Genomic DNA, 13,430 nt, shown 5'->3' with positions numbered 1-13,430 from the left:
AAATCATATTAAGAAGCGCGAAACTTGGGGGAACCCCCTAAAACAATTCATAAACAACACAATAATTTTAACCAGCTTGATATAAAATTTTGTTATAAATTACAATAAGGCATAATTTTGCATTTAAACTTTCTGAGTAAGTGATTAAGTAAGTATATAATTCTTGTACACAAAGAAGTTTTATTTTAAACTTTTACTTTACAATAACTTAAGCAACTTAATAAAAACAGTAAAAATGATCTAACAATGTCAATAAAATAATAACCTAACCGGCAGCGTGGTGTTAACCAGTTAGAAAAGTAGGGCAGTTTTTGACGAGATCTCGTACGTGCAAGCGTAAAAATGGCGTGACCGCGCGTACCACTATTTTAGGTCTACGCGTGCACAAGTGATTTATTTTTGCATGTTTTACTTTAATTTGGCTTAAATATGCGTCAGTATTGCGCGTGTTCAAATTTTTTTAAAAGCCAGACGTGCAAAACGTTTTTTTCGGGCGTGCAGTTGTTTTAACGGAAAAAAAACTCTGGCGTGCACCCTGCCCTACTTTATGCTGTAGCACCCTTGGGTATAGCACTATAAATGGTATTAACTCCTACTGAGCCAGCACTTAATCAGCAGCATAATTATCCGACAAATATAATCTATATTATCCCAAACTGCCAGAGGCAACTCAAGACTGGGAGTAACAGTTGTTACTCTATGTTTAGGTTGCGCATTCGACCTTCCAACATCAAGAATTAAAATATATTAAAAAAAAACATCTTTTTATAAATTTTATTTTAACTCTTGCAGAATAAAAATGGCTTGTGGCACATCATCGAAAGGTTGGCAAATGTCATCCAGTAGTGAGGACGACCTTCCAACCTTCTCCTGTATATCAAATCAATCAAAAACAGAAAATAAAAAAATATTTCCTGCTATAATATTATCAGAGTCCAGTGATGAGGAAGTTGCTTATGTTTCGTTGTCGAAAAGATTGGCAAAGAGTCCTTTAAAAGAAAAATATGTCAATAACTGTATAAAACTATCATCACCTGTTAAAATAACTACTCAAAAAATTTTTTCCGACAAACCTAACAAAAGTTTAATTGCCGATCCCAAAAATAAAAGAAAAACCAACACTGAAAAATCTTTTAATAAAGAAATACAAATAACTAAAAAGTCACAAAAACAGGCAGAGGTTTTAAAAAGAAAAGCTGCACAAGCTGAACTAAAATTATTGAAACCCGAAGAGTGCTTAAAAACAATGACCTGTTTAATCGATTCAACGATTCCAGCTATGTTCGAAAAAGAAACTTTAATAACACAATTATCCGAAGATTCTGAGCCCACTTATAAAGAAACAAATTTTGGAAATTCATTTATAAAATGGAAACGTAAAGTAACACTTTACAATGCAAACCCAGTAACCAATACTCTAGATTCCTATAATGATATGCAAGATGAAACTGAAATACTAACAATACTACAAGTTAATGATTTTGTATCGTTAATAAGTGATGAAAAACATGGGCTTACGAATTGGTCTTCGCAACTATTTAAACAAAATGTAAATTGTAATGTTCATGCTGTGTGTATTGGGCTGCAAAGATACAAAAGACAAGTGAAAAACAAAGCAGAAAGGGAGTACAAAAAACAAGTAAGGGAACTAGGGGGTGAAGCTACTGTAATAAACCCCCCTAAGAAAAGAAAGAACAATAAGAAAAATGTCAATTTATCTTCAGATGAAATTGAAAATGCTTTAGTTGAATGCCAACTTGAATCTGGCATGAATTTTATGTTTGTGGAAAATTGTAAAGAACTTGTGATGCTGATTCAACAAATGACAAAATCTGTTGCAGAGGCTCCTTACAAAAGAATGAAAAGGAAAAATATCCAATTTATTAATGAGACATCATCAGTTAAGGCAAGTACAAGCATTAATGGAGTTATGATGATAATAAATGTTAATTATCAGGTCATTTTAATAATATAGAGTTTAGTGGACGATATATGTATTTATGACCAATTTATAGGTCTACAAATTAAAAATAATGCATTTGGGGTGAGCTGGTAAATTATTACAAAGAAATAATAGTTAAGAGTTGCAACCATAGGGCAAGCTATCAACTAGTAAATATTCCCGAAAGTATTACATGATCTTGTACATACATTATGTTTAAAACAGACTTAAGTCTACATTTTAAAGTGTAAAAAAATAAAATGTACAAAAATAATTATAAAATGTTGCCCACAAAAATATTTTGAAAATAAATGTTTTTTTAAGGTTGATGCAAAAACTGGCGACGGGTGCAAGAGAGTATGGCGCCAAATCCTTTTACAACTTCACAATGTCAGCCCGGAGATGGCCGAGGCAATTACCTCAAATTACCCGACCATGAAAAGCCTCATAAACACTTACCAGACTCTGAGCGAACGACAGGGCATGGAATTGTTGTCCGAAATTGTTGTGCGACGAGGTGTTGGTACGTTGCAAAGTAAAAGAAGAGTTGGTCCAGAGTTATCCAAGCGCGTTTATAAAATGTTTATCTCAACAGACGGCGATGAAATTTTATTCTAATTTTTTCCGCAATTAAGTTCAACCTGTTTTTGCGACATTTCAATTTAAAAGTAAAAACACGTTTTCCTTAAAGTTGAATTTTGATAAAACATTTCAGGAAGTGATTAAGCCCTGAAAGTGGAACAATAATTGTTATCAGGTTCTAAAAATACTTCATTCACAAACATTTTTAGCATGCTAGCTAAAGTGGAAACCAATCAAAACAATTAAAATTAAATTTTAAAATAAAAATATTTATTTTAAAATTAATTAAACGATCAAGTTAAATTCGAATGTTAAAAGTTTTATAATATATTTGTTATATGTATGTCAAGATGTTCATTTTGTTCATTTTTTCTTTTAAAATTTGTTTAATATATAAAAAAAATTAATAAAGATGTATGTTTTGTTTTAAAGAGGTTTACTAATATTTGCAAGAACAGATCTTGTTTAATTTCATAACTTTTGAGCTTTAGAAATAGCTAAAAATTGTGGAAAATCAACTTTTGTTTACGAGAGCACAATAATACTCTTCCGGGCCAAAAAAAAGTGTTTTGAATATTTATTAAAAATATCTTTACCCTACTTGTTGTGCAAATAGAGCAGGGTTCCAGAGATTGCAGATTAATTGCTCACATTATAGGTAGAAAGAGGAAGCCATCAGCACGGATGGCCACAGTTCCCACGCGTGTTGAACCAAATTAATTGTTCTTCTATTTAAGGATGTTTTCATGTTGGAAGTCAGCCAATCATTCGAAAACTCGGATGTCGAAAAATAAACAACTTCCTCAATTGAAAGAAAAAAACTGATTTCACTCTATAAAGTGCGATAGTATCAGTTATTTAAAGCATTACGCCTCAGTTAAGAGTTCGACCTTGATTTAATATCTGATTTAAGGCAGCAAAGGAAAAGATGAGTTTTTTTCCAGGACCGACTAAGACAATTTCCTTAGCTGATCCTGAGTTTTATAAATATATGTGTCCGATAAATGAGCACAAAATACCACTTGTTCAACTCGTTATGTTAACAATTTTTGTTGTTGTTGGATTAGTAGGGAATGGATCAGTGGCCTTTGTGTGTGCAACCTTGAAAGAGTATTCAGGAAGCAGGCAAGGATGGTAAATGGTTTACATTTTTTTCTTACAAATAAATTTCTCAAAATTTTTTTTTTAAATTAAATTTCCTAACTATTACTTTAAGAACCTTTAGATCAATATATAAAAATAGAAAATTAGTCATAAAAGAAGGAAATTAAACAAAAAACTATACCCTAAAATAGAAATCAACCTAATAATCCAAACAAGTTAATATTAAATTAAATAACAAATGGGGAAAATTAAAAAAAATAACTTTTAGGTTATTACAGCAAATGACAATAGCCAATATTGTTCATCTTATTGTGATTATGTTGACAATTGCTTCTGAGGCTATAGGAAAATGGACAATGGGTGTTACTGCATGCAAGTTTAAAAATTTCTCCTATGAAGCTAGCTTCTATGTATCTGTAATTTATTTAATAGTAAGTTAATGAAAAACATTTTTAAATTATAATATAACTTGCCCTGATATTTTGTGTATTTTTAACCTATATTAATGTATGATATTTAAACTAAAAAAGGTATTAAGACTTGATAATATCGAACTGATATTTAAAATATTTAAATGCATATAAGTTTTAAATTGAAGATTTTTTTTTTAATAATCTATTTTTATTCCATTAAATTTTTTACTTTTTTTTTATTTTTACACAAATTTTCAATATACCCATTTATAGGTAGCAAACATAGAACGGACAATCACATTTACTGGCACCCACTTACCACGTGGAGTATTGCTGTGTTGTTCTATGAAAGGACAGCGTGTGATATCAGCCATATTTGTATGGGCATTGTCTCTGTGCTGCTGCATTTATCAATACCAGTACTCGGGAGTGGATCTTTGTTTTCAGTGTGTGTTAGAACACCCAATATCACATCAGGAGTTCTGCGACTTGGTATAAACATTAATTAACATATTTTTTAATATTGGCATATATTAAGTAATAAATATTATAAATTTTATAGTATATTAAATATAATAATTTTTACAAAATTTATATTACATAAAGTTTAATATGACCGCCAAACAATAAAATTTTGTTTTAGATTAAAATGAATTCAACACAATGTGACTTACTTGAGGAGGTAAATAAAAACACAAGTGCTGTTATTTACATAGAGGAAGAGTATTCTGATTACGGCAACAGTTCAGAAGATGTCTACAACTATTTGGGCAACATTTCAATTCCCATTGAAGAGATTGCGTTTCTTGACCTATGCAAGTAAATTTAAAATGTTTTTTATCAATATTCAAACTAACCAACAAAAAATTATCATAAACTAGTCAAAATGTGTTTTTTATATACTTAATATTTTAAAAAAAAGAAAAATTAACATTTAGAAATTAAAATTACATTGGTTTAAATCTAATGACATATTAAATTTCTACAAAGTTAAGCTTGTTTCAACTTAAATATTAATAAAACTTTGCCTGGTGAATTTGATATTTACAGACATGATGAGATGAGACTTTTCTTCGTTGAACTTTACACCAAGTTTAGTTTGTTGTTTATGTTGCCTATCTTGGTCATGATAATTTCAACATGTACTTCAACATTCAGTAAAAACACAACAATTAGTGGCCAGGTAAATTTCAAAGTGGTAAATCTCAAATAGTAATAGTAAATTTCATGTCACTTAATCTTATTTAAGTTTTATTATAATTCATTAAAAAAACAGTTTTATTGAATGTTTGACCTTATGTATATTGAAAATGTCTAGCCCTTGAAACTATATTTATTATTTTAAAATAGTTAAGTACTACCTTACATCATTGGATGATGACTGTCAACATTTTGAACATCTTATTTGTTGTGTCTTGGTTGCCCTGGCAGGTCACCAGCCTTGCTCAAGTAAAGGGTTTAGGCTTGGATAATGCAACGTGCTTGAGCATACTTCGTTACAGCAAATTCAGCAAGGTTTTCTATCCAGTGCTATTTCCATTTATATACATGTAATTTATTTACTTTATTCTGAAATAGTGAATTTAAGTTAATTTGTTTATAATTATTGTATAATAAAATGTCGAAACAGTTAAAAATTGTAGGTAAACTAGGCCTTTAAAATTTTTTACATTAAGGTTGCATGAAAAATATTGCAACAAAAAATTATTCTTTCACAGAATTTTCACCAAAAATTTCCGCCATCAGTTAATAACTGCACTTGCCTCCATAGCCTACTGCATGGTAGAGCATGCTCCCTACAACAGTGAAGTACTTGGAATGAGACAACCAGTCGGGCCTAGAATATCACAGGAGACACAGTGTTTTGATGCAGGCGACAGTGGAATAGATGATCATGATACTGCCAGTTGATTTCAGTTTATTCTCAAAATTAAATTCAAAATTGAGTAAAATACTACGAAACCTTTAAGAAGTTAATTTTAGGTGCCTTTTGTTAAGGAAAATATTTTTGTACTTCGGTTTTAGATACTGAGTAATACATCAGATTATTTTATGGTTTTTATTTTGTTGTTGGTGATACAACTTATTTTGTAAACAATTTCCATTATGTAATTTGAAACATTAATTTAATAAAACACCACATTTTCTGTATTTCTGTGTTGAACTGTATTTTAAATAAAAAGATCTGCAACTTAGAAATTACAGTGGTTAAACAAAAACGTTTATCCATATACATTATTTAAATTAAAAATAAATTAAAATTTTTATCTTTACAATTTCTTACAAAACATTTCATTGTACTATTTGACACTTAAAAAACATGCTATCTAAAAATAAATAAAGACTACAATAAATATATCTTATGCACCTTATTCTACTATAACTTATTAAATTTTGGCAAATTTAAAAGAATAAAATAAAACTCCTAAATTTAAAACAAATTTAAAGAACGTGCACAAACGTTTATGCACCAAATCTAAATTAAATAAAATAATGAAGTTTTATGGTGATGTGAAATAAAAACATTTGTTCATAAACAATAAAAAATAATGCGTGAACGAAAGCACTAAATAAATATATAAATAATAATTTTTGAAACTTTTTCTGTACAAGAACACCACAATTATTAAAAAAAAATTTCTAGCACTGCCGAATTCTAATAAAAAAAAAAAGTAAATAAAAATATATGTTACATTATTATTTCGATGCAGTTTTAAGCAATTTTCTATCTATTTAGACCATTATTAAACGAGAATATAAGAACTTTTTTTTAAACACTGATATGCAAAACCAATCTCTTTGACCAGTTGAATAGAAGGATTTACTTTTCATCAAGAGATTGAGAGATAGGCTCTAGCAACTTTACTTCAGAAGACGGAGGGATAGGCTCTGGCGACTTTTCCTCAAGAGATAAAGGAATAGGCTCTGACGACTTTTCTTCAGAAGATGCAGGAATAGGCTCCGGCAACTTTTCTTTAAAAGATGGAGTGATAGGCTCTGGTGACTCTATATTAGAAGATGAAAGAATAGGCTCCGACAATTTTTCTTCAGAAGATGGAGGGATAGGCTCTGGCGACTTTTCATCAGAAGATGGAGGGATATGCTCTGGTGACTTCTCTTCAGGAGTAGGAGGAATTGGCTCCGGCGTTCTTACCCTTAAAATTCCCCGCAGCGGGGTGGAAGGAGTGACTGATTTCATGCTTGTTGTTGGTTTGGTTATCCCAAATGAACTCACAATCGATTTTGCAATCCCAGAAGTTTCAGGAAAATCTTTCAGTGATTTTTGAAGTAAGACGCTAGATTTTTCATCCTCCGATTCCGTCACTAAAGGTAGGATTAGCTCTTTGGAGTTCTCTGGCAGATCCTCAGGGGGTATTGAGTTAAGTGTCAGAATTTGATCAAGTTTTGATTGAATATTCTTGAAACTATCCTGCCCTGTGTAGTCCATAACACCGTGGGCCCATCTTTGATACCCTACGATATCTTTCTTGGGTTCTTTATTTTTATCCTCAATTTCAGGATCAGCTTCTGGGTAATTTGTTGTCGATGATGTAGATGTTTGAGAGATTACAATTTGAATTTCTTTCTTATTTTCATCTTCCTAAAAATTTAGATGTGTTATTTTTATTTAAAATAAAATAATTCAAATTTGGTTTACAAGCATGCATAATTAAAATGCAACGCAAGTTACTGTCATGTAGTTAATTCTAGTGAAACATGCATCTACAAGTGCTATTCATCACCCAATTAAACAATCATGCATTAAAATAAGCCACAAAAATATAGTTACACAACAAACTTAAGCTAATAAATCAAAATTACCCAATTCCATTTTTAACTACATATAAAATAGAAAAAGCATGTTCAAGCATAAATAAATATATCCCAAAAATAAAGACACCCTAAAAAGCCAAGCTAATAAATTTCAAGACAAAAAAATTTGCCATATTCCTAAAATAAAAACACCTAAAATATCAAGTAAATTCGACGCATAAATTTACTCAAAAGTGCAACAACTTAAAAAATTAGTCAGTCACCTCTGCTTGTAAAAAAATTAACAAACCGATAGATTTTGTTCCTTTTTGCCTAAGCAAGAATAAAGGAGGTTAAAATCTTTCTTTAAAACTGAATTCAATTTGGTTTCTATATTCTCAAAGCTATCAACACCCTTAAAATCTATTTTATTAGACTCCCAATTCTTTAGACGAGCCATATTGACTGCACATTTTTCTTCTTGTTTGATTGAAAAAAATTTGGATTCCCCTAAATTACTTAAACAAACAGGGTTGCAGAAATTAACTGGACTTTTAATAAATGAGCAAATTTCATCATCAAGATTCTCTGTTGATACAGAACGAGGCAATGGTTTCACTTCCAAATGTAACCGATTGACATATGGCTTAGACACCTTAACAGATGGCAAAGATCTAATCAGGGGATTAAAACTAGATAAAGGTTGGCTGGTAATCAGCCCTTTCTTTGACGGAACTTTAAAAACACTTGAGGTCTGTGAAGTTAAGGCAGAAAACAGATCATCTGTTGATATCGATGACAGAATTTCACAAATTCCATTTTTATCAATAGGAAAAGAAATATTTGTTGCTGATTGCATATTCAATTTTGAGATTGAGGGCAAGGTTGAAGCTACAAAATCCTGGCATAAAAAGTTTGAACAAATTTACAAAAATATTATTCACACAAACAAATTTAAATTTTTAAAATACAACTTTATAGTTACTGTCCAAGGCAAATTGTTAATTTTTAGAAACTTACTTTCGTGCATCTATCATCCCTTGTTATTAGATGGTAATATTGAAAATTCAAAATTGCCGAAATAAAAAGATTTACAATATTAACATCAACATCATGTTACATCATGTTATAAAATTTCACCCATTTTGCTTCTTGTCCAACATTAAAAGTTTAAAGTAAATTTTATAAGCTTCAAGAACATATAAAACCACCAAGCTTAAGTTTTATAGAGTTAAGGAGTTAACACCAATGGAGCTTTCAGCTTTTATTGCATTGAAAATAAACTTAAGTAAACACATTCGATGAAAAAAATATAACACAACTTCTGAATGTGTGTCAAACAATGCAAAGGAACTTTATAAGCACAGAAATACAGTAGTTAGTAGTACATATAGATATAATAAAGGACAGTTACATATTTAATTTAACAAACCATTGCAAAAAAAATGCTAAAGGAAAAATCATGCATATTAGAATTGCTACATGAGACACAATAATTAGGCTGCTTAACATTTGATTGCTTTGACTTAACACTTAAATTACCAACACAGCTTGTTAGAATACCAACACACAATACAGCTAATTATAATTGAAGACACACAAAGTACTAATTAATATTAATTGTGAAAGTATGCATGCAGTTGAATGTAATGAAGATGTTTAATAAAGGTCCATGCAGATGAATGAAGCCATGATAGAAATGTGAAGGGGTTGAATTAGAAAAACACACACACACACACACATACGCATGCCGTTAACGAACCGTCGACGGAGCATCAGGCTGTAAAACAGCATCCAACTTAGCCTGGATGTTGTTAAAGCTATCAGCGCCGGTGTAATCAACCTGGGAAGATTTCCACGATTCGAGATGAGCCCTTTGCTCCTTAATTTTTAGGCGCTCTAGTTCTTCTGGAGAGACTTCTTCAGAGGCAGGAGGGTCATTGGCATGTTGTTCTGATGAAGCCATGGGTTGATCAGGCACAGTGGGTAAATTATGACCCTGATATTATGTTTAATAAAAGTTGACAAAAAACTAGGCATTCAAATGTTATGAGCATTCATCAATCTCATTGACCCGATTATAAAAGTTTACCCTAAAATTTACACTTACTTGCCAAATATTTTTTTAGCCTGTTTAAAACTTATTGAGTTTAGATTAAAAGGCAATTAAATCTTCGACAATAAAAATCTAAGTTTAAACCGCAATATACTTCATAAAAACTTTCGGTTTTTTACAACCTATGTGTTATTAGTTTTAATTTAACGTAAAGAAACCTCAAGGTAGTTAGTTCGTCAATGTATGAAATATGATGCATCTTTATGCAGAAACGAACACTTTAAAACCAAACTACCATGCAATAAATATAAATTCCTTCCCAAGCACTAAACTAAATGGATTAGTTACAGTTTTAATTTTTTTAATTTCAGTAAAAAAACTAAAACTCACATTTGTTTGCGCAATTTTGTTCTTGAAAATTGAAGTGTCACTAAACAGATTCCACCATTGTTTTAAAAACTTCATTTCATGAATACCTAAACACATATATAAATAAAAAAAAATTACCAAATAAAATAACTAAAATGCCATATATACATTACTTAATATTAAAACTAAAATAAAGACTAAAACAAAATTAAAGTTAGAACTAAAAATACTAATAGTGGTGACACAATTTAAAAAAAAGTGCCTATGTAGTGTAAAACAAGCAATTTACAGTAACAAAATCGTTAAAATAATTCAATTAATATTTATAATAAACCTAAGAAATAAAATCAACCTTTTATTATAATCCATAAAAAAAATAATAAATCTTACCAGGTCCTTGAGCTTGTTCAATGTTCCCAGTATAACTATCATATTTGTGATGCCATGGTTTTACTTGGCCAATAAAATGAACCACTTTTGTGTCTTTGCCAAATCTAATAAAATACAAACATGTAATTTAATAAATGTTAAACAAATTGCAATCTAAAAATTTCTTGAAGCAATAATAAGTTCTTTTTTATATAAGGCTATAAATATAAAGCAATATATTTTTTTATTATTTTCAAAGACCTGAAAAAATATTAAATGCATGAAAATAGTAATTCCAGGTTTGTTTATGGAAACGCAACACAGGAAATATTATTAGTACAACAACAATGTATCTCTACTAATAACCCTTAACAACTTACAAAACAAAAATAAATAGACAAGCTAAATTAAAAAAAAAATTAAAAAAATTATTTTTTGAACAAATTTTAGAACAACTAATAAATCTTAGTAGAAATATATTATGTATATTTATATATATGTCTGTCCAATTTATAAGCTTACAAAATGAAAAAAGTGCCGTTCGTGGTGCGTAAGTAAATTATCAAGAAAGTTGAAAGTTGCATGCACAATACGACAAATAAAATCCTGACCGTAGAGGGAGTTATCTTCTAGTTATTTAAAAAAAATTTACTAGATTGTTAGAAACAAAGCTTACCTGGCAAAAGCAGGTGAATAAGTGTATGTTGAAGTACTATGCATATTGTAGAGAAAAGAAAGATGTTTGTTAATATCAGAAGTTCTCCAATCACTAAAGTAAGTATTTAACAAACCTTGATCACCACCTAAAAAGAGAAGTTTAAAATATAATATTTCATAAAAGTCGATTTTTAAAATTAAACCCTGAGAATCTATATAAAACAAATTAACATATACATTATATACTTTAAAGCACAAAATTTAAAAAACTAGAACAAATCCAAAATGTTTTAATTTAAATTTGCTAAATTTGTATACAAAAAAATAGTCATATACTATAAACTATGTTAATAAAAAAATAAATATTAGCAATATCTTCAAAATTTTGCCTTAATTAAAAAAGATCCTCAGTAGCAGTAATTAAAAATATTCGACCCCACTTTAAAATCACCAGCTGTTTTTTTAACAGAAAATTGCTAAGTTTCTAAACATAGAAAATTACCGTCAAAACTCCCTGTGGACTCGGCTAGGTTAATAAGATCCCGGTAAGTTTGTTTGGAAGGTTTATACACAAACACCCCAGAGTTAAACATATCCGGCCATCCCGAATCTGCTGCGGCGGATAGTTCTTCTCGTTCAAATAGCTCATCAATGTTTGTTAAAACCTAATTAAATAAAAAGTTTTTCTACATTTTATCCCATTTTTGATATTAAAAACAGTTTATAATACAAGTACTACAGTTTTTTTAACAAATCATTTTTTTATTAATTTATTATTGTTGTTTGCAAAACGATAAACACAAATGAACTACTAACAAATTTGACAAATACTAACAAAACAAATAATAATATAATTAATATATATAAGTAATAAAAAAACAATAACTTTAATTTTTCTTTCATTTATCCCCTTTTTTAACATGACCTATTCCTTTGAGAATTATAAACTAGACTACAGTCAAAATTATTTGTTAGCTCAATGTAATTTATATATATATATATACATATATATAGCCTATACAATACTTTAATTAACCTTTTTTTCAACTACTTACCATTGTGTCGGCATCCATAAAAACACATTTTTCATATTGTGTTAAATCCCAACAATGTATTTTAGTAAAGGTTATGCCAAGCTCTGGTCTTTTAAGCATAGCTAAATGAGTTGCATCTTTACTGTCCAAGATATTCACTAGAATTATGTCATCAAAATATTCTTGCAAAGAAATTCTAAATAAAAAAGTTAACCCAATAGAAATTTATTTCAGTTTTAATCTATTTTAATTTCTTAAAAGTTAAATGAAATTGTTTTTAATGGGAGGTTGAAATCGTAAAGAGATCATAGGATTTTATAAAACATGGTGACTTACAAAAACAAATTTTAGTTGTTCCTAAAGTTTGCATTTACTTACCTATTTAGTTTACCAGTAAAAACATTTGATAATTTTATAAAAATAATTTAAAAATATAAAAATCCATCCATTTTTTTTAAATAAAAAGTAAAATCCGAAACCCTTCACTACATTAACTTCATTAATTTGTTATTAAAAATCGCATGAACAAAATTAAGAAAAGATTTAAAGATTATAAATCATAAAAAACCTATATTTAAACAAACACATTGGTAACACAATACCTTGCTTCGTCAGACACTTGTGGAGTTATCATTATAACTATATCTCTCTGTGTGTTATGGCATCTGAGTGAGTGGGCAAGCACTATAGCTCCTTGGCAGTATGTGTCATTAGTTGCAAGTGTAACGAAAGCTTCTAAAATAACAAAATATGGCTTAAAATACAATCGCCCTCACATTAAGTGTGGTTATGTAGAAATCACAATTTATATTTTAATATTTTTTGATTAGAATTATGCTTTATTTAATAATCCTTTTAAATTATATATTTGAAAAATTGCATTTTTATCCACTAAATTTTAAAAATATTGTAATTTAAATTATTAATAACTAACAGAAATCACAACTTACCTGATTTTGATTGGCCTCCCATTTTATATTTCAATTAAATTGTTACAAATAATTTAATCATGGAAACTCAACAAAATATACAGATATTTACAAAAACAATTAAAATACAAATGAAACTAAAATAAAGTTAAAAACTAATGATCCATTCTGTTATTAAGCAGTTTTAGTTTAGGCAGCTTGGTATTAGTACCATCTGAATAA

General features: G+C 29.2%; 3 protein-coding genes across 5 annotated transcripts; 2 read left to right on the top strand and 1 right to left on the bottom strand.

The window, feature by feature from the left end:
- Nucleotides 1-65: 65 nt before the first annotated feature.
- LOC145750841 (structure-specific endonuclease subunit EME1-like) lies at nucleotides 66-2,665 on the top strand. Its single transcript, XM_082566914.1, has 3 exons — nucleotides 66-148; nucleotides 793-1,906; nucleotides 2,267-2,665. Exons 2-3 carry the CDS (start codon nucleotides 800-802, stop codon nucleotides 2,558-2,560), a joined length of 1,401 nt encoding a protein of 466 aa, XP_082423040.1. The 5' UTR covers nucleotides 66-148; nucleotides 793-799; the 3' UTR covers nucleotides 2,561-2,665.
- Nucleotides 2,666-3,424: 759 nt separating this feature from the next.
- Nucleotides 3,425-6,080, top strand: LOC145751167 (uncharacterized). Its single transcript, XM_082567268.1, has 7 exons — nucleotides 3,425-3,658; nucleotides 3,897-4,059; nucleotides 4,315-4,533; nucleotides 4,685-4,860; nucleotides 5,092-5,224; nucleotides 5,392-5,591; nucleotides 5,760-6,080. The coding sequence occupies exons 1-7, from the start codon at nucleotides 3,453-3,455 to the stop codon at nucleotides 5,950-5,952; spliced, it is 1,290 nt and encodes a 429-aa protein (XP_082423394.1). The 5' UTR covers nucleotides 3,425-3,452; the 3' UTR covers nucleotides 5,953-6,080.
- Nucleotides 6,081-6,552: 472 nt separating this feature from the next.
- Nucleotides 6,553-13,364, bottom strand: LOC145751381 (glycogenin-1-like). Of its 3 annotated transcripts, none has more exons than XM_082567511.1 (9): nucleotides 13,230-13,364; nucleotides 12,882-13,014; nucleotides 12,301-12,475; nucleotides 11,748-11,910; nucleotides 11,265-11,391; nucleotides 10,610-10,713; nucleotides 10,241-10,326; nucleotides 9,557-9,793; nucleotides 6,553-7,642 (listed from the first exon to the last, which is right to left on the bottom strand). In XM_082567511.1, exons 1-9 carry the CDS (start codon nucleotides 13,249-13,251, stop codon nucleotides 6,863-6,865), a joined length of 1,827 nt encoding a protein of 608 aa, XP_082423637.1. In that variant the 5' UTR covers nucleotides 13,252-13,364; the 3' UTR covers nucleotides 6,553-6,862. The 3 variants fall into 3 exon arrangements, with proteins under 3 accessions (XP_082423637.1, XP_082423639.1, XP_082423640.1); XM_082567513.1 differs by having other exon boundaries at nucleotides 9,638-9,793; XM_082567514.1 differs by lacking the exon at nucleotides 9,557-9,793.
- Nucleotides 13,365-13,430: the final 66 nt, after the last annotated feature.

This window comes from Corella eumyota, chromosome 4, assembly GCF_963082875.1.
Source record: "Corella eumyota chromosome 4, kaCorEumy4.1, whole genome shotgun sequence".
In the NCBI taxonomy this organism is placed as follows: domain Eukaryota; kingdom Metazoa; phylum Chordata; class Ascidiacea; order Phlebobranchia; family Corellidae; genus Corella; species Corella eumyota.
Note: the sequence above shows the minus strand (reverse complement) of the source record. Positions and strands in the feature narration are given on the sequence as shown.